The sequence below is a fragment of the Equus przewalskii genome, chromosome 25 (assembly GCF_037783145.1).
Source record: "Equus przewalskii isolate Varuska chromosome 25, EquPr2, whole genome shotgun sequence".
Taxonomy (NCBI): Eukaryota; Metazoa; Chordata; class Mammalia; order Perissodactyla; family Equidae; genus Equus; species Equus przewalskii.
In genome coordinates this window covers 6,197,043-6,218,584 of record NC_091855.1, presented here as the reverse complement: position 1 = coordinate 6,218,584, position 21,542 = coordinate 6,197,043, and the positions used below count along the sequence as shown (strand labels likewise).

Sequence of the window (21,542 nt, the reverse complement as noted above, 5' to 3'; positions counted from 1 at the left end):
ATTTTAGCCATCCTAATGGGTGGGTAGTTTTATCTAATTATTGTTTTAATTTGCAGTTTCCTGATAGCATTTAATGTTGACCATCTTTTCCTTATTTGCCATCTGTATATCTTTTTTGATGAGGTGTGTATTTTTTGCCCATTTTTCAATGTTGAGTTTTAGGAGTTCTCTGTATATTTTGGACACAAGTCCCATATTGGATACGGGATTTGCAAATATTTTCTCCCTGTCTGTGGCTTTCCTTTTCATTCTCTTAACATTGTCTTTGCCAGAGTAGAAGTTTTTAATTTTCAGGAAATCCAAGCTATCAAATATTTTCTTTCATAGATTATGCTTTTGGTGGTGTGTATGTAAAAACTCATCTCAAAATCCAAGGTCACCTAGATTTTCTCTGTGTTAGCGTCTAGAAATTTTCTTTCAGATTTGTCTTGAAATCTCTTGCCTGCTGACGTCCTCCCCCTTCCTTTCATCATCAATCTGGTTTACCTGGAAAGAGTATTAAAAAAGATGAGATATGAACATTTTCTATGCCTATCATTATATTTTTAAAATTTTTTTAGTATATAAAAAATTTGTTAGATTTTGTATATTTATTTTTATCACAACATGGCACTGTCATGGTTGATTCTTACTTGACTTAATTTTTCACTTGTTTTTGGTTGATATGAAAACCTTCTGAAAGACACCATCTATCAAAAAGAGATTTTCCATCTCTTTCTAGCTTACGAAGTATTTTCTCAGAAATAGATACTGAATTTTAGCAGATAGCATTTGGTAGATGACCAGTTTTCAAAATGTTTGCAGAGTTTTTTTCTTCTCTAGCGTATGTTCTTTGTCATCTATATTTGTCATTTTAATTCTATATTTCTTTTTTTCTCTGAATGCTGGATGAATTTTTCCTGATATTCTTCTAATTTACATTTTCGTCGGTGTCTATTTAGTATTTGTCATTTCTATTGAGTATTTAATACTGCTAGCCTTTTTATTTTTAATATTTTGAGTAACTTTTCTTTTTGCCTGATCGCATTTTCTGCTTTCAAATTAAAGAATAAGTTCAAATCATTAAACCACTTTTCTGTTTCCTCATCAATTATATTTCAGTGGTGGCCATTTATATGTCAGCTTTGTTACTTCTCTGAGCTTTATAAAATTTTAACGAGAATTTTATACAGCATACTATACACAAAAATATATAACTAAGAAAAAATGTTTACAGACAGTTTTGATATCAGTATCCAGTTCTTCCTCCCCATAGAACTGGCAATAATTCTTAACCCGTGTGCTTAAAAGAAGTTTAAGCAAGTTTTTGAACTTCTTTTCATGTGTCTCATAATTGTTCATTTTCTGTCTATGTTTATATGTGGGAGTCTTATTTATACACTGTTGGTGGTGGTATGAACACCATAAGTACTTATTCATTCATTTTGCATTTTAGCTCCAGTTATATTTCAGATGCTGTATTGTGTGTTTTTTACTTTTCCCACCCTCAGTCCCAAGCAGTGGTAGACTAACTAGCTGGCAGGGAGGCAATTAGGCAAACTCCTGCCGTCGTGTAGTCGACCATCTTTAACTTATGAGTGAGGGAAACATTTTAGGAGATGGCAGAGTAACAACCTAGGAGCCTGGAGGCTGTGTCACCCCTGATTTATTCTGTTGAGACTATCATATGAGAAATATTGTCTTTTGTCTTATTATGGAGTCATGGCTTAACTGGCTTGCACATAAAAACTTTCTTTGTATACTTTGCAAACACTTATTTCTGTAAGTTGTTCTCTGTGCTTATTAAATTTTCCAGCTCTTTCAAATCTCACCAGCTTGCATAAAATTTAAGGGAGTCCCAAAAATCTCACTAATTAAGATGCATCATATGTTAGTGAAATATTTTTAAAAATAAAAATTATGCAAAAAATCTATGATGAACAAAATGTCAAATTTTTAAATAAAGACAGGATCAGTATTTTTTCCTGCTTTTTCCTATTGCTTCAGACTTCAATATGGCTCAGAAGGGCACTGTTACTAATCCTGTCTTTATTTAAAATGTTGATACTTCTAACAATTTTGACTCTTTTTATTGAGTTTTTTGGCTCATGACCCCTTAAATTTTGTACCCGAGGCGATGAATGAGAGCCTCATCTGTATCATCCTAGTCCTGGCCCTCGTCTTTTACTACATATGTACAACCCACGGATTCACAGAATCATGTCCTCTAACTTGACCAGAATCAGGTTTTCCCAGGCGTTTCCAACTCACCAAGATCCCCTTTCTTTGACTTTAAGATGATACTCTATTCAGGTAAACCCAATTGATGAGGAAAAGGGGAGAAGGCCATCAGCAGACAACAAATTTCTAGAAGACAGAAAGTAAATAGAGGAGTGATGCCTGGTGGAGCAGCAAGAAGAAGCCAGAGCCTAGTACACAAAGAAAATCATGGCCTCAGCCCCAAAGAGTCTCAAGGCTTGGAAACTGCAGGGTGAGAGTGGCATGTGGAGCTAAAAACACAGGCATTTATCCAAAGAATATGATATCAACCATTCAAAAAGATTTATGCACTCCTCTGTTCATCACAGCATTATTCACAATAGCCAAGACGTGAAAGTAACCCAAGTGCCCATCAACAGATGGATGGATAAAGAAGATGCGGTTTATATATACAATGGAATGCTACTCAGCCATAAAAAGACAAAATTGTGCGATTTGTGAAAACGTGGATGGACCTTGAGGGTATTAGGCTAAGCAAAATAAGTCAGACAGAGAAAGACAAATAGCTTATGGTTTCACTCATATGTGGAAGATAAACAAACACATAGATAAGGAGAACACATTAGTGTTTACCAGAGGAAAAGGGAGTGAGTGAGAAGGGGAAAGGGGGAAACAGGCACATGTGTATGGTGATGAATAAAAACTAGACTATTGGTGGTGAACGTGATGCAATCTATTCAGAAACTGAAATATGACAGTGTACACCTCAAATTTATACAACTTTAAAAGCTAATATGACCTCAATAAATTTTTTTTTTAAAAGTCTGTGTGAGGAACTGTTAATACTCCAATGCTTTCTCCAATCCAACACTTCATAGTCACTGTATTTCGCAAACCCCAAACTGGAGGATATTTCTCTAAAGAAATTCAGTGCCCCACAAGCCAAGACTTCTCCATTCGGGCATTTAGAGACCTCCCGGCATAATCGATAGATCCCCTTCTGGCCATCTAAAAGCAACACCCACCAGTTGCTATGGTTTTATCCATGTGCATTCTCAAAGACTACAGCACTATTGAAGTTAGTCCCCAAAATGAGAGACCAAAATAAGCAAGCAGGAAACAAAGGGGCCCAAAGGAAATCAAGAGGGAGCAGGGGACAGAAGAGACCCCGATGAGTCTCCGCAGAGGTGAAACGAGAACTGGATGACAGGAAAACAAGGAATTGGCACTTTTTTTTTCAAAGTCTTTGGACATGAAAACGATTACATCCAAACCCAAAAAAATCAACAGAGTGTTGGAAGATAAAGCCAAGAAAATATTCCATAAAGTAGAGCAAAAAGACAGTGGTTGACATTTTTTGAGAGAAAATATGAGGTCTAGGGCATCTATCCAGGAAGCCTATCATCCCAGGAATGGGAACTCCAACATGAAAAAATAGTATTGCAGAGTTTCCCAGAGAGGAACGCAACCTCTTCCCCTTGAAAGGGCCACCAGGGCCTGACACAGTGGATAAATGAAAGTCCCACACATTGGATCATTACTGTGACACTTCAGGAAAAAAAAAATAAAGAAAATCTGAAGAATGGAGACAGAGAGAGAGGATTAAAGAAGAATCAAACAATGGGAAGCCCACGGACACGTGATTTCTGACCGCCACCTGGGTGCCAGAAGGATGTGGAACACATCATCACAGCCATGAGGAAAAAACATCTTCAAACTCAACCCCAGGATTCAAGAACTCATCCCCTCTGGCTGCCCAGTGAGAGCACAGATCCCTGAGCAGATCTGAGGGTATTTATGACTCAGAAGTAGTGCCTTTGACGGCGTAAGGAGAGGATGACCAACAAGCAGTGCCAAATCCACCATTCTAAGCTTGGCGAGTTTGCAGGGCACTGTTCCTTCCTACATTAACAGGATGGGCAGCAAGGGAGAATCACTCAAGGGTGACATGAGTGACCACTTTGTAAGTGCTCACTTTTAAGGCCTGTCCTTCAGACACACATTTCTTTTCAGAGATTACATCTACCATTTAGGCCGCTGTCCTTAGGAGAACAAAGGAGACCTCTCGAAGTGTTGACCTTGTGGACTAACCGGCTAGAATTTCACAGGGCATGGGAAAATAAAAGCTCAGATTTACACATGAGTCACTTAACTGGGAATTCTTTTAGTAAAATAAAATGATAACAGAATTTAAAACATGAAAGTAGCAAGCACAAAACATACATCTACCCAAACACACTGCTTGGGAAAGAATTGCGGATTGGTTTTGCATACCTTCTGGTGCCAGGAAGAAAAGGAAGCTGGAAGAGTGTCTGAAGGTGAGTTTCTGTCTGAAGGTTTACGGTATGCCTGGAGGCCCCATCTTCATTGTAGGTCCCCAGAGCCCTTGCAGTGAAAGGCTGCCCTGGGCAAACCATGAGACACAAAGTCTGCGAAGCTTCGGTAACTGACACGCTCCCGGGAACCACCTGCTCCTGTGGTGGAGGGGCAGGGGGACAAGACCCAGCATCTGTACTTCAGGGTTTTTTTATTGCTTACTAACATAGTCTTGACCTCTTATGCCCTTCATACTTTCTTTCTATTTATCTTCTGGTTTTAATTATTTTATTCCTCCTAGTATATTTACTCTTAACTTTATTACACCATTTTATGTGGTTTTTATTACATTTACCTGGATGTTTGAGTTGAAGTATGTTCTTAGCTAATTTAGTCTGTAGTTTTATAACCTGTATGTCTTTTTGCCACTTGAAAGTACAAAATAACATCTTTTCTGCCCATGTTCTGATCAAACTGTCGAGGGCCCTGTCTCAGTAGTGGTTTAAATGGCTCCCTTTCCTCCCTGGGGTGGCTCTTCTGCAGATAAACCCTGAAGTCTTTGGGAAGCATTTCCTGTCCAAAGGGCTAATCTTGGTTCTTCCTGTTTTACCCCTGGAAATGTAACCAAGCAGGAGCTCGTTCTGCTCACTGCAATCCTGAAGCCGATCAATTGCAAAATGCATCAGTGGTTGAGAAAGGGATTTATTCTATTAGCCAGCAAATTGGAAGACGGTGGACTCATGTCCCAAAGACCATGTTAAATAAGCACAAACTTTAAGCAGTTATATAGCCACTAGCAGGCTATAAACGTGGGGCTAAGGAACATTGACCATCTGGCATGAGCGACTGGAGATGACACACTAGGTTTTTCAATTGTCATCGACAATGGATGCCAGCATAGATGTTCTTCTCTGATGTCATCATATTCCTAAGAAACTCAAAAGAACAAAGTTATCACTTATCACCGCATGGAAGTACATGCATCAGCCAGGATTATTTCCTGGAGGGTAGCTATTTATCTCTTAGAGTGCAAGGTAAAACATATACAGTGTGGGTGAGTTACTCAGAGGTCATTCTGAGTTACAATATAACTTCCCTCAGGTCAACCTTGTCCTAGGCTGGTATCAGAACTAGAACTCAGACATTTCCCTTAAGGCCATAGGACATCACACCCCCCACTAGAAGCTGGTTCTTTGAAATTATACCAAAGCTACTTTCAGGGAAGCCAAGCTGACTTTTCTGGCCACAGCAGAAGCACTTGTCCCCAGTTGTGTCCAAAGGGACACCACCATTGAGCTCCTGCTCTGTTCACTGCCACAGGCCCCTGTGGGGATTCCTGCCTGAGCTGCAGTGGATCTTCAAGGCTTGATGGCGAATGAACCTCAGGCCCTTGACCTCTACACCCTCAGGACTGTGAGGTGATTTGGGGTGAACCTGGCCTGGGCTCTAATACCACGGCATTTTGGGTTCACTTATCCAGATTATTTCTCAGGAAGATGACATCAGGACAAGATCTCTGACTGTTGCATGTGATGGAAAAAGATAAAGAAGCGAGCAGTCTGGGTGACATTTGGTCATGTCCACCATGAAGAACTCTGTAATTATACTGTAAAGAGCCCTGAACCTCAATTAAAAGTAGAATAGCCTCATTTACTCAATCGTGAGAAAGAGTATATGGTTCATTGAGAAAAAATCCCGACTAATGAAAAACTGCAATTAAATATTCATTGGGACGGGAATATCCCAAACATTTTTGTTTCACAAAATCAGAGGGATCCATTTTAGGACAATCCACTGACTAAACCTGGACAGAGAACCATAAGATTGCAATTCACCAAAGGGATTAAAGCAAAGTGGAAAGTCCCTGAGGCCAAACAGAGCACGTTTTGGGGTAGCTGTAGGCTCAGAGGCTTTGGGCGTGGGGACACTGAACGCACAGCTCAACAGGACCAGGAAAGAGGAATGGTCGCCCAGCAATTACTTAAAGGCTGCTAGTTAATTTTTCCCCCTTTCCCAATATGGTTCCCTTGACCCTGTTGCTTCTAAAAATGTCTGGCACTACTCACAGATGCAGGTATAACGTCATTTCCTGTAAGACCACTTCCTCTTTAGGAAACAAGGCAAATTCCAGCTAAATGGGATCACCAGGACAAGACTTTGGCTTCCATGGCAGGAGAGGCCATATAGAGACACTAACTGCAGATGTAAACTATTACTAACATCCAGATCACGTGCTCAGTATCAATGGTGAAACCTGGGCCATATGGGATTATATTCAGCAACAAAGTGATCAAAATCATTATGTATATACAGCAATGAGAGAAGTAATATTTGTCATGTACAATGCCTAACCTAGCTTCTAGGTGAAGAATATGTACCCATTGTCAGAAAGATTTCTAGAGAACTTTTATCAACGTAAGAGTGTAAATAAACTGTTTCCATTAAGAAGGCAAATTTCTTAGGGAAGATTCATAGGTACTTGAGTGAAGGAAGTCTCAAAGAAATTCCTTTTATTCTCCTCGAGTCTAGAATAAGATACTTGCTTGACAAGTATGGATTGTTCAGGCAAATGAGCTTGACGCCTGGAATCTTATGTGAGAAGAACCATGTAGCAGTACGAGAGACCACCTGAAGACTCAAGCCTAGCACTTAACAACTTGTTAATAACACAGATCTAACTCTCTCTGCGAGGTCAAACATTAAAATTTTTGAGAGCTGTGATAAACTGGAACAGGACAATTTTCATCTAAGTCCTAGTCTATTCTGTTGTGTGGGGCTGTCATGTGCTTTATAGGAGATTTAGCAGCATCCCTGGCAGCTTCCCATTAAATGCCAGTAGCACCCCCAGTTGTGATGACCAAAAATGTCTACAGACATTGCCAAACATGCCCTGGGCTGCAAAATCACCTCCTGAATTGAGAACCACTGGTTAACGAATAGGCTTTAGTGGGAGGATTTAGCTCAAGAGAAGACACAGGTCCTTCAGTCTTTGTGTCTTCCCAAAAGACGAGTGCTGACGCTGGGCACTGCTCAGCGGTCCTAGGTCTGTGAATAGTTATAGGTCTGAGGACTCCAACCCACGACTGGTCTCCATTCTGAGAGGCTGAATATACAAACAGACAATGGCCAGACCACATGTGACAATAAAACTGTAACCCACAACCTTGGCAGCACCAGTCCAGGAAGCCAAACCACAACCTCTGCAGCCATCTGCCCAGAGCGGTCAGGCCCTGGGCAATGACTGCCAGCTTCCCTAAGTTTTGCCCCTGCTTCCAACTCAGGACCCCTCAGAGTAAACAAACATGTTCCCCCAAGGCAATCACAAGAGATGCACTGTTTCTAATTAGCCAGCCTCTGGCTTCCCATGACGACATCTCCAATCAGAGCACAGCTGAAGTCTTCCCTTTTTTTCACTATAAAGCTTTTCCATTTCACTTCTCTGCCTTTGAGTCTCTGCCAAATGCAAGTAATGGTGGGCGACTCCCTTGTTATAGCAAGCTCCAAATAAACAAGCCTTTTTCTTCTCAGTTGAGTGGTCTTCATTTATTTCCACAATTCTTATTGGTCAGGCAAGAGATTGTCTTTATCAGTAGAAAGAAGCAAGGGTGTTTAGGTGCCAGGCATTCTGGCTTCAGATGTGACCTTTAGGGAATTGTCTGGGAAAGACAGCTGCCAGACACCTGGAGCTGTGGGGCTTGTGGAAAGTTGCATCCCCTCCTGGGGGCGGGGTGAGGGATGGGGGATGGGAAGCTCTGGCAGAAGGGGAGATGCCCTAGTCCCTACCATCTTACCATCCATGCTACCTGGAATCATTCCCAGGGTCACCATTAGACAAATCTGCTCATTGCAGTGTAGTGGCACTCTCGTCGTGATGAGGGAGGCAGGCAGAATAGGGCTTTATTCAATATTTCTGAACCCAGAAGATAGAGAGAAGTTACTTCTTGCCTCTGTTCCCCTGAATCTTACCTGTAAATACGTCTCAAAGCAAGAAAGAACATTGAGGGCAAGCCCAGTGGCGCAGTGGTTACTTCAGCAGCCCAGGGTTCGCCAGTTCGGATCCTGGGTGTTGACCTATGCACTACTTGTCAAGCCATGCTGTGGCAGGCGTCCCACATATAAAGTAGAGGAAGATGGGCACAGATGTTAGCTCAGGGCCAGTCTTCCTCAGCAAAAAGAGGAGGATTGGTGGGGGATGTTAGCTCAGGGCTAATCTTCCTCAAAAAAACAAAAGGAGAAGGCCACAGTGTTCTTCCTTGCCCCCTCCCCAATCCTGGGCATCTGCTTGGACAAACAGGTCTCTCACTGGCATTCTGGTCAGATTTGACCCATGTGTTTCAGTCCGTTCCAGCTGCTATAACAAAATGCCACAGTCTGGGTAGCTTACAAACAACAGAGATTGACTTCTCACAGTTCTAGAGGCTGGAAGTCCAAGACCTCAGAGCCAGCATGGCCGGGTGCCAGTTGCTTTTCCAGGCTCATGGTGGCGCCTTCTCGCTGTGCGCTCACACGGCGGAAGGAACTAGGGATCTCCGTGGGGTCTCCTTCACAAGAGCTCTAATCACCTCCCAAAGGTCCCACCTACTAACACTGTCACCTTTGGAGGTTAGGATTTCAGCATATGAATTTGGGGGGGACACAAATGTTCAGACCATAGCACCATGATTACAGAAGTCAGCAGCGAGGGTGACACTTAAGTAAGGCCAACAGCCATGGTTGTGTGTCTGCATGATGCCCAGTGGAAGAGCAGGCACAGCGCAGGGAACCCAAACACCCTCCTGGGCTCCGGAGTGCTGTAGTATTAGAGCCCAGGCCAGATTCACTCTGAATCACCTCACCGTCCTGAGGGTGTAGAGGTGAAGGGCCTGAGGTTCATCCACCATCAAGCCTTGAAGATCCACTGCAGCTCGGGCAGGAATCCCCACAGGGGTCTGTGGCAGTGAACAGAGCAGAAAGCCACCCCGAAGACACTGGACAAGAGGTCCTCGGGAGAAGGGAATTCAATCCTTGTTAGAGACTGGGACTGTGCATCCGGTCCCTGTGGCCCAGAGTCTCCAAGTCCTCTAACTCCAAAACTGAGAACGACTGGAAACTTCATTTCAAAATTGCTTGAAGAAGCCCCCACAGTCTTCTGTGCTGCCCATGAGGCTGGTTCAGTACAGGTCTCAGAAGGCCCCGGGTTCTTCCAGCCCAGAGGAAAACTAAGACGAATTCAGGCCACCTCTGCTGCCCCAAGGAACCCCTGATGCTTAAAGAGGCAGGGCGCACCCCACAAACTCTGTGCATTTTTGACCTACGATATTTTCAACTCACTATGGGTTTATCGGGATCTAACCCCATCATGAGTGGAAGAAAATCTGTATAAAAATTGGTTTTGTTTCTCTGGAAAACCCAGGCTAATACAGAGTTAAATCCCACGTCATGAACAAGGGTCCCTAAACAACGATTCTTGCATGACCAGTTTTACATTCTGTACACTTTGATCAAGTACCCTCCATACTCAACCCCAATCAATCAAACAAACCCCAATTCAATTCATTGGCACCAGCCAATGACTTCTTCCAGCTCTTTGTTGCACAATATCTTTTCTCCCATATCAGGCCCAACATGGCCCCTGGAAGCTGATTCAGGGGTTTAACTCTAGTTATGGGCCTGGCAGCCAGGAGAGGAGGGAGGGCCTGCTTCTGAGGAGAGCCTCTGCTGCTCGTGGGGAAGAGGCTTTGCAGCACTTTCCAGCACGGCACAAGCACGCGCTCTTGCCAGGGAGAGATGAGCCATCGCTACAGCCCAGGGGATCCACCGGTGAAGGATGCAGAGTCAATATCCTGAGAAGTATCCATCCAGATTTCCCCACCCCTGTTTCAGGATGCCCACTAGGGCCCTGGTTTTCGCGTTATAGACGTGCCCTGACTGAACATTCAAAGGTCTCTAGAGCACTGTGACTCTAAGAACGAGGTTTCCAGCCTGTTGTTCAGCTATGACCGTCCACTGTGGGAGATAAGGGTCTTTTTCTAAGTACAGAGGGGCCCTCTGGCTCTGACATTTATCTATTAACTACAGACACGCACATATCCACATCTATGTCTATATCTATACCTATATAGAAAGAATTCATACCTTGGGTTTTAAAAAAGGTCACATCGGGAAATATTTCATAATGTCAAAGGCTAAATTTCCTCATTGTCCAAAAAAGATATTGCTATAAGGTACAAATCATACCTTATGAAACAAACAAATCTCTCAAGCCATACTTTTGGGTTAAAATGCTTTTTGTTTGATAGGGCTAAAAAAATGCATAAAACTTCAAGAAACACTGGATTGATAATTAGAAATTATGTGTACAAGAACCCAATAAAAATAGCTCCATAGTTTTGTACATGCGTATTTCTACTTTAATTGAAATGCACGGTGGAAAAAAATGAGAACACAGCTTTCAGAATAGCTACTATTGTACACAAATGCAGTGTTAATCTACACATGGGGCAAGGCTGATGTGGGGAAAATTAACAAGTAAAGTTGAGATTTGCATTATATTTTAAAATTATTTTTCTTAATGACAATACAAAATTAAATCAATAAATTTCACTGAGGAAATGTAACTCACATAAGAAGTTTATGGAGAGACATCTGGGTGTTTTTCTGTTTTTCCTTCCTGTTCTGACACCTTTGAAAGGGCTCTGTGGAAACCCTCTGCTGTCTGGATCGAGGAAACCTACCGACCGTGTGGATCTCCAGCGCCTGACTTCATGCTTTCTGCTTCAACTTCTATTTCAGATATGTTCTTATTTAGCTTTGATTCCATTTCTTGAAAAACGTTGGTTATCAAATGAAATACAAGAGCAATCCAGGCAAGACCATGGAGATTCCAAATTAATAATAAGATTGAGTAAGCGATGTTCTGACTCTCTTTCATTGGGTTTGAAACTAAAGACAGGAAGCAAATAACATGCAAATAATCAGATGGTGACTTTTCCCCATAACGTTTTCTTTCCATTCATCGATACCTAGAAAAATGCCTCCTTTTAGAGTCTGATGTTGAAAACAAATTAGAAATTAAAATAATCTCTACTTTCAAGGAAAAAATATAATTTAAATTCCAAATATTCAGATTCTTTTCATTTTTTAGATCACATCTGGAGGTTGAAAAATTCTCTTCTTCTTTGAAAATTATCCTTTTGAATATCACAATAAATACAATACTTCGCAATGAGGTAATTTATTTATCATCACTACTGCTAGGAAACCTTTAAAATGGGGGAAGAAAAAATATATAACACAAAACCATTTAAAACGGGATTCAGATTTTGTTGACAAAAATACAGTACTTTTCATTGTGCCACTTGTCTGTATTTCTGAGTTTAAAATTCTATAAATTCATTGCCTTTGTCATTAAAAATCTTGCGAGAACTTTTTGAAGAAGGGAAAGACAATCACTCATAATTCATTCATCCAAATATGGCAAACTATAACTTTCACATTCCCTTCAGGTCTTGTCATTTATTTTTTATGATTGCAGTCTACACATATGAGGAGGGGTAGCTGAAAGAGCAGGAACTTCGAAGTCAAAGAGAAGTAAACAGAGACAACACAGTGAACACATTGCGATTTATCACAAGAACACAATTTAACTGTGCTTATTAGAGTATGAGATAACAGGAAATATTTTAAATTATCAGACATTAAATTATTCCATATTCATCTATAATTTCATAAATTAACCAGCAAAGATTTACGAAGCATAATTATCAGAGAATAAATTGAAGGCATCTAATTGGAAGGCCACATGCACTTTTGTTTAAAGTGATATTCGGTTAACTGCTGTCTGACGCACCTTCTTCCAAACACCACCTCCCTAAAAGCATGTGCTTGTGCACTGGCACATGCACACATACACACACAAACACACACACGCACAGATCAATAAAAGCAAAATATACCTAAGACTGTGAGTCCAATCTATTGCCATAATCTGAGTGTCTATGTTACTAACGAAAAAGCAAACGTAAGGAACTTCTGTATTATTATGTAGAAAGACAGAAGAGATTGTCATACCTACAGTCACCAAGAGAAGAAAATGATAGGATACAAAATCATAGTTTTATTTTTAAAAAGTCAGAGAGCAGAGGACATGAAAAAGAATCCTAAATGAATGAAATTTTAGAAAGTGAGCAGCCCTTCCTGGCAGAGAAGATACTCATGGCTACCTGCTTCCCTGTAGAGTGAGACCCACGGTGGGCATCCCAGGTGCAGCAGAGACTGTCCACTGAAGCCTGGAGGCAGGGCAGGAGGGCTGAGGAATCTGCCTGAAGAGCATCTGGCCTTCAAAGGGGGGAAGTAGGGGACTGGAGAGTAAAGAGAACACTCCAGGAACCCAAATAGCTGTGGCCGGGCTGTAAGCTGAAAAAAGAACACCCCATGATGGTGTAGCGGCTCACCGGTACTCAGCTCTCAAGACTGCTGAAGGGTTTGTCTTCGTTCAACCCTCAAAATACTCCAAGCCAGTGATGAACTGAATCCAACTGAAGCTGCAACAAAGCTCAGATCCTCAACATCTAAAGATTCAATAACCATCACATCCGCACACCGCCTGAGCATACTAGAAGCCGGGAAGAAGAAGGAGCGTGCCTTTTTCTGAAGGTAAACATTGCAGTCTCCACTGCTGTTTTACACACAGGGTGGCATAAAATAAAAACCTAAGGAAAGAAGAAGTAAAATGTGGCACATGCTCAAAAGAAAATGCAGTCAATAGTCTTAGAGATGGACAAAGTATTAGAATTATCAAATAGACATTTAAAATAAACTATGACAAATATGATAAAGGATATAGTGAAAACAGTGGATAACATTAGGAACAGTTGGAGGGGATTTCAGCAAAGAGATGGAAACTAATGGAGAGCAAACGGAAATGCTAGAAATGAAAATACAGAATTGGAAGTGAAGAAATGATGTAAGGGGCTCAGCTTGGCCAGAGCAGAGGAAATCATCAATAAAACCGAAGATAGTCCAATAGAAATTATCCGTAATTAAATACAAAAAGAAAAAAGAGTTTAATAAGAAAGAATAGGATTTCCGGGATCTCCAGGTGAAAATCTTTGGGACCTTGGACTATGCAAGGAGTTCTCAGATATGATATGAAAAGAGTTATCCATCAAGAGGAAATGATAAGTTGTATCTGATCAAAATTAAAGCTTTTGCTCTGCAAAAGAGATTGACGAGAGAACTAAATGGCAAGTTATAGACTGGAAGAAAATATTTTCAAATCATATATCTTACAAAGGACTTGCACCCAGAATATATAAAGAGTTCTTAAAACTCATCAAGAAAACAAATAAAAGCACTGAACAACATTTCAAAAGGAAAAGATGCAGATTTCAAATAAACACATAAAAAGACAGTCAACATCATAGCCACTAAGGAAATACAAACTAAAACTACTAACAGATACTTTACTAATCTATTAAAATGCTAAAGTAAAAAATATGGCACAATACCAAGGTTGCACAATGACTGGAATTCTCCTACATTGCTAATCGGAATGCAAGTGTTACAGCCACTTGGAAAACAGTTGGAAAACAGTCATTTATCACATGACTCAACAATTTCACTCCTGGCTATTTATTCAAGATAAATGGAAACTTATGTTTGTTATAAAAACCTATATGTAAGTGTTTATTTAATGTAAAATGTTTATATAATGTAAAAGTGTTATTCATAATTGTCTCAAACTGGAAACAACCCAAATATCTCTCATCTGGGGATTGAATAAACAAATGGTATATACTCTACCATGGAAACTACTCAGCAATAAAAAAGAATGAATTATTGATACATGGAACAATAAGGATGAATCTCGAATGCATTATACTAAGTAAAGAAACCAAACTAAAAATTCAACATACTATATGATTCCATTTAAATGACATTCTGAGAACAAATAAGTAGTTGCCAGGGGTTAATGGGAGGATGGGCCGTTTGATTATAAAAGGTTACCACAAGGAAATTTGGACATCTGTGTGTGTGTGTAGGGGGGTGATGGAACCATTCTGTATCTTTTTTGTAGTAATGGTTACACAACTCCATACATTTTCAAAATTCATTGAGTTGTACATAAAAAAGTGAATTTTGCTGTCTGTAAATTTAAAAAAGAAGAAATACCTAAAAATAAGCAAAATATTTGAAAAAGAATTCATGTAAGGAGATATGTGAATGGCCAATAAGCACATTAAAATGCGCTCAACCTTATTAGTTATCAGGGAAATGCACATCAACCCCACAATTTTATGGCCACTGTAACAGTCAAATTTAAAACAATGATATCAAACGTTAGTAAGTCTGTAGAACAATGGGAACTCTCATAAATTGCTGACGAAAGAATAAAATGGCTAAACTCCTTTGGAGAACATTTTAAGCTTTATTTTATAAAGCTAATATATATCAACCTATGATCCAATAATTCCACTCTTGCCTAATTACTCAAGAGAAATGAAAATATAGATTCACAAAAACTTGTATGAAAATGTTCATAGTGGCCTTATTTATAAAAGCCAAAAATTGGAGATGACTCACCTGTCCATCAAGAGGAGAAACAATTGTGGTATCATCACTCAACGTACTACTACACAACAATAGAAAAACCATGAACCACGGAAGCAATAACACGAATGAATCTCAAAAAGATGTCAAGTAACTGCAGACAAACACAAAAGAACACGTGTTCTCTGCTTCTGTTCCTTTGTAGTCCAAAACACACAAAATAGCAATGCTGCTAGAAATCAGAAAGTGGTTGCCTCTTTGAATGGGAGGGAACTGTTGCATAAATGAGCCAAAGATGGCGTCTGCGTACCGGCCCTGTGCTGCTGATTTCCTCACAGAAGGCTGGGCCACTGGCTCAAAAGCCCACCAGCACCAAACTCAAAGTATTCCATATCTAATTGTTTTATAAATAGCCCAAATAAGTAGATTTTTAGCCGTTTGGACGTGCCAGCTTTGCACACCCCGCAAAGCTGCTCCTCACCTCTGGAAGCCATAGATGAGGTAAGCCCTGGGGCTCTCAAAGCCTCCGCATGCCTGCTGCTCTCTGGAGCTCTCTGACCTGGAGCCCTCTGACTCTCCTCTGCCTCAGAAGGTCCCTTGCCCTCCTCTCCTCCTGGGTGGAGGCCCCCATGCTGTAGTCTCTGGATGGTCTCATGCTGTGAGGGATTTACCCCCCATGGAAACTCATCAAAGCATACCCCAAATAAAATTCATGCATGCTCCTGCCACCTCACCGTCATATTCTCTTGCTTGATCAGCTCTCGAATCTCCTGACCTCACTACAGGAATGGATTGTATAGGATCACAAGGGTACTTTTGAGGGATGGGATGGAATAAAGTGTAACTTCATTGTTGGCATTTCTCAGCATTATCCCTCTTTCTTTCCCTCTTGTCCCACAGATGGGCAAATCTATAAGAAATCCCGCATACTCCCTTCCTTGATGGTGGGAAACGCAACCATGCAAGCCTTGGTCCAGGCATGGAGCTCTCATCCTTTCCCAGCTCCCCAGTCCACAGTAAAAGCCAAATCCAGTCACTCTTTCTTGCTCTCTCAAGAAATTTTCAGACCTGCTCAAAAGTCATCCTGCTCTGCTCAGAAAGCCTCATTATGCAAATAACAAATCTCTTTACACCACTACTACACACTACTCTACATACCGCACTACACCACTACTGCCCACCTACACTCTTGGGGGGGTGGTGTATGTGGCATCATCTCAACATCCAAACCAATTTTGGTTGCAAGGTCTATCCTGCCTCTGAAGAGTGATCACAACGTGGAAATATTCTACGTCCTGTTGTCCACATGGCTCACTGAGGCATACAATAACCAAATCTCATAGAACTGAACAATTATAATCTGTGTATTTCACTATAGGTAAATTATACCCCAATTTTAAAAGGAAGAATATTTAAAGAAACTTCTATTTATGATATTCACAGCTATGGATATTTGGACCAACTTTCCTTGCTGAAAACTAATAGAAATGTTTGATTCATGTTAAAAGCATCAGAAAACACAAAAATTTGGGACTCTACTAGACAACATTATAAGCACCAGAGGACCTAAGCCATTTTTCCTTAAGTGTATTTCGCTATTCTAAAACACTAGGGCATTGATTTTGGCAGCCTCCTGTGGTGTGGTGAAAGCAACTTAAATCAATTTCCAACAGAAACACTCTTTATACTAAGTTGGGATCCCAACAGGCCATATCTTTAGGGTGTATTTGAATCAGAGATAATCTCATCAGGCATGCAAAGTAGCAGGAACATATCCCTCTCCAGAAGAAAAATCAATCAATAGAAGTAGACTCTGAAATGATTGAGAATATCAAATTACCCAATAAGGACTTTAAATCAGCTGTAAATGAAATTTGAAATTTTATTTAAAATAGCAGGCATTTCAATTTTTGGAGAGTTTTTAATGACTTAGGGAAAGCCTGAGGATATAAAGCTACATAAAAGGATACAGAATTACATATGCTAATTATGTCAAGCAGGTAAAGATTTTAAAAAATGCATGGAATTCAGGTAACATGTTAACAGGAGCTACTACAATTACATTTTGATTTTTTTCATGCTTATTTACATCAAGCTATGCTTTCTAAAATTTCTTCAATGAGCACTGGAAACTTCTATGTCTTTGAAAATGTTTTTATTTGTCATTCTTTTTACTGATAAGAGAATGTGATTTAAAAAAAGATGAGTACTAAGTTTCATAGTATAAGATGAAAAGTTTTATTGTAAAATTAGGAGCAAATTTCTACAGGAATGCCAAGAAAGCACCCACTATCTTTACTCTGAGAATCCAGAAAAATGTAACAGAAACTCTTCTGAGTGATATTTAAAAAACGCTTTTAGATTTTTAGGCCTATATCCTCAAAATATGTTTATTTATTCAAAATTAGGTATATACTAAATATTCATGATTTAATTTTTAGTGCTATTTAGATTAAAAATAGATATAATAGGGGCACTTTCATTTCTGGGTAGGATGGAGTACCATTGTGATGGAACAATGCTCCAGTTGAGAACAACTAGAAAGCTCAGATAAATTAAAAACAATATAAAACAAAATCATATGTTTAAAGGCACTACAGCTGCTAAAGTAATGAAGACTGCAAGGATTAAGATTCCAGGTAGAAGAGATAGGCAGAGACTCTGCAGCTGCTTTTTCCCTTGGGTCTTTTGCTGATTCTTGGCATAGGCAAGAGGCTATGGGTCTGGGCTTTGTCTAAGCGGAAGGATACTGCTGAGCACCGGAGAAATTGGCAAAGCTTTTGGTAGTCCTACATGGTTGGATTGACAAAATTGGAGATCTGAGGGTTTCAAACCCATGGCTTGTTTCACCCTGGAATACACTGCCAAATTCTGAAGTTGCATGAGGTGGCAGGCAAAAAAGGTAAGCCAAAAACCTTTAAGAGGTTTTGGAACAGAACAGAGTTTTCAGTAGATTGGAGTACAAAGAAACAAAGAACTGACTTCAAGACCAGCTTAAGGAATGGCTTTGTGAACACATCAGGCTTTCATTTGAAGGTCTTGAAGAACCAAGATTTAGAAACAGAAAGAAACCAAAGGGAGACTAAGCCTTACCAAACCTGCAATCCAGTCTCGAATAAGATCATTCCCTGACTGAATTAAGGTGTTTAATTCTACTCCTCGCTCCCTCCTACCTCTATATGCCTAGCATAGGAAAAAGTAAAACCTCTCTGGAGGAAACTAATATTACCTGGAGCATCTATAATTTTTAAAATATACAGTGTCTGGCATCCAAATAAAAATTATCAAGCATTAAAGAGACAGAACCATACAGCCAAAAATAAGAAAAAAAAGACTATAAAATAGACCCACAGATGTTCCAGATATTGTAAGTAGTAGATAAGAACTTTAAAATAGCTATGATTATCATGTTTTTAAAATATAAGATAATATGGAAAAACAGATGAGGATTTCATCAGAGAATTGGAATCTACCAAAAAAGGGGGAGATTAAATGGGGATTTTAGAACTAAAAAAATATGATATTGAAATTAAGAACTCATTAAATGTATTTAAAAGCACTTTACATATAGCAGAAGTTAGAATTAGTAAACTAGAAGACAGCTTAAGAGAACATATCCTAAGTTAAGTCAGAGAAAAAAATGGAAACTACAGAAAGCACATTAGAACATGTGAAACCCTGTGAGCTGGCCTTGCATTTGTGTAATTGGACTCTCAGAAGCAGGAGAGAGAACAAGGGACAATCAACATTTGAACAGCTAGTAGCTGAGAACTTTTCAAAACAAATGAAAAATTTCACTTCCTCATTTCAATAATCTCTGTGACCTAAGATTCCTAAGCAGAATAAATACAAAGTAAACCACACTGAAGTAGATAACAGTTAAATTGGGGAGAACCAAAGACAAAGACAAAAGCTTAGAAGCAGGTCACAGTGGGTGTGAGGGAAAGGCTCCTCACCCAAAGGAGCAGCATAAGACTAACAGCTGACTTACCATCAGAAATGATGGAGCCAGAGACAATGGAATGCAGCTTTAAAGTACTGAAAGAAAATAACTGCACATTTAGAAATCTATACCCAAAATGCTGTAGGGGCCATTTTAATCTTGGTTCACAGATGTTTATGGAAACATTTAATGTCTGTATGGCTCTATCCCCCTCCTTTCCTATCTTTATTTCAGGGAGGAATTTGAAATACCTTTTGGAAAATTTATATAAGCCACATGATACAGGTTTAATCACTTAAGCCTAGTGTTTTGATTACATATGCTTTTTAAAAAATGTGTGATCAAGCAGAGATATTTAGTTTAAGAGGAATTTTATTCCCATAGTCAGCAATCACCGTGGTGTGAGGAGAGAGGAATGTGGATGGGGTGGGTTTATTTATACCATCGGGATTTATGTAAAAGAGCCTGGCCTTTATCTTACGTCTCAAAGAAATCTGTTGACATTTCTATTTTATCCTTTATTTTACATCCTGTTTCAATGTGTTGCTGTGATAGCTAATCTTATTTCAAGATTATTAAGACTCACCTATTGTATAGTCTCCAAAACCAATAGCACTTATGGTGGTGAATGAATAATAAACTCCTTCAATATAAGTCCAGTTCTCTAATGACATGAAAACAAATGGTGGTAATGCCAGAAATAAAAGTGCTCCAGTCATAATGAAAAACAGATTCTTCGAAAGAGAACTATTTTTCTAAAATATATTAGAAAAAGAGATAAAATGTTAGCAGTTATATCATAAACCAGCAGCATTCAAAAACTATTGTTTGCTCCACTAGCTTAGTGTTATTTACTTCTTCCTTGCTCAGAGGCTTGGAGCCCTACAAAGGGATCATTCCTTTGAATAATCCTGCCTCTGGGAGTATGCCCAGGCTCTACTACTCTACCTCCTATCATCCTTTGCTCTGTCTTCTCTTGTCTTCTCTCTTGTTCTTTCTTTCCTATTCTCAAAATCTAGACCATGATTTAAGATTAATTTCCATGTGACCCTTCAAGACCCCCATTCCTTCTAAGAATGCCCTTGGCTAGATATCAGGCCACAGCTCCCATTGCTCTGGGCTGTGCCCACACACCCCCAGCCTAGCCCAGGATACCCCATCTGGCACAGCCCCACACCTTCCTGTCTGCTTGCATAATAAGGTAAGTTAGACAACTGTCACCTGGAAGATAGGGCACTATTGGCATCAGTAAGTATCTCATTTATTGTTTAGAGAGCCCCAAACTATATTTACATTTTCACACAAAATCAAGACATCATCTCATAATTTAATTTCTTATTTATCAATTTCTTTTTATCATGTGATTCAAGTCTCTACTCATTTATTATAAAGTTATAATTTATCATTCATCCAGCATCTTTTACCCTTACTGCTGTCCAGCGTTATATGAGATGCAAGGCAAACAAAGGAATAAAGGACATATTTGATGCCTTCACTGAGCTTTGATAAGTAAATAAACATTTAGAAAATGTGTTTATCATTTACATGTGTAAATATCATTTGCTTATATTTACATATAATTTACTTCACAACACCAGGGACTGTGAATTCTAAGTAACATAATGACAGGGGTGGTTTTTAAAAATACTATTGCATATGGAGATTTATGTTTTGATAGTAATTTGTTGTACTGGTCACATTAGAGCCTGAGGCATACTGTGTTTTCTTTTGTGGCAGTACAATATTCTAATAGAATTTGTAGATTATCCTGAATACTAGAAAAGGGGGATACGTGAGGAACAGGGCTTTGGAATCAATCAACCCTGGAGAGGTCCCAACTGGGAACCCCCCAAAAAACCCTCCTGGATAGTACAAAGGAAAATCAGGAGAAAAGGGCAGCAGACAGACATTTGGTATACATTTTGCAAATTTTATTTTTCTGTGGAATCAAGGAGTAATTGTGTTGAAGCATTCATTTCTCTGTAAGCATAATGAGAATGTTCTCATTTTACTAGATTAAATCACATTCAGGCAGAAGCTGAGCATTTAAAATGGTTGGGAATGTCTTATTTGAATTCTGCTAATACCTAGTACAGTGTTTATAGGCCTCTCTGGAGAGTGTGGATGGGCAAGATTGCTGAGCTTTGTTTGAGAGGGGAAATAGAATAAGTTGGATTTGGCACTGTTGTGACATAGTCTTGTCATTGATTATGGACCATCTTGATCTGTTTTCAAGGTTTCTGAGGACCACGTCAGAGAGGCTCGGAGGTGGGGACCTGCCCGTCTCTGTTACTAGGTGGATCTGGGGGAGAAGGGAGAAAGGTTGCTGAAGAGGTCCCTTGAGGTCACGGCAGATTTCCCTGAGAGGCACATCAGCATCCCTGACTGACCATACCTTATGCCTTTGTGTCCACTGGGTTAACAGAAGAAACAAAAACACTGAGAAAAGCTGGCTTCCAGTGAGGGCTAAGTGCTCTTCCCACTCCACCTCTTCCCTACCATTGAGTCATGTTCAGGAACATTCCAGCATCCAGGGCTAGATGTGCGGTCAGTG

At 39.8% G+C, this 21,542-nt stretch overlaps 1 protein-coding gene across 1 annotated transcript in view; it reads right to left on the bottom strand.

Moving 5' to 3' along the window:
- Nucleotides 1–264: 264 nt before the first annotated feature.
- LOC139079417 (potassium channel, subfamily K, member 16-like) overlaps nt 265–21,542 on the bottom strand; it is a 47,474-nt gene continuing 26,196 nt past the window's right edge. Inside the window, exons 5-7 of the mRNA XM_070594277.1 lie at nt 19,575–19,743; nt 11,229–11,436; nt 265–486 (exon numbers count right to left, since the gene is read on the bottom strand). Of these exons, the coding sequence (XP_070450378.1) occupies nt 483–486; nt 11,229–11,436; nt 19,575–19,743 (381 nt within the window). The 3' untranslated portion in view covers nt 265–482. The remainder of the gene's footprint in view (nt 487–11,228; nt 11,437–19,574; nt 19,744–21,542) is intronic.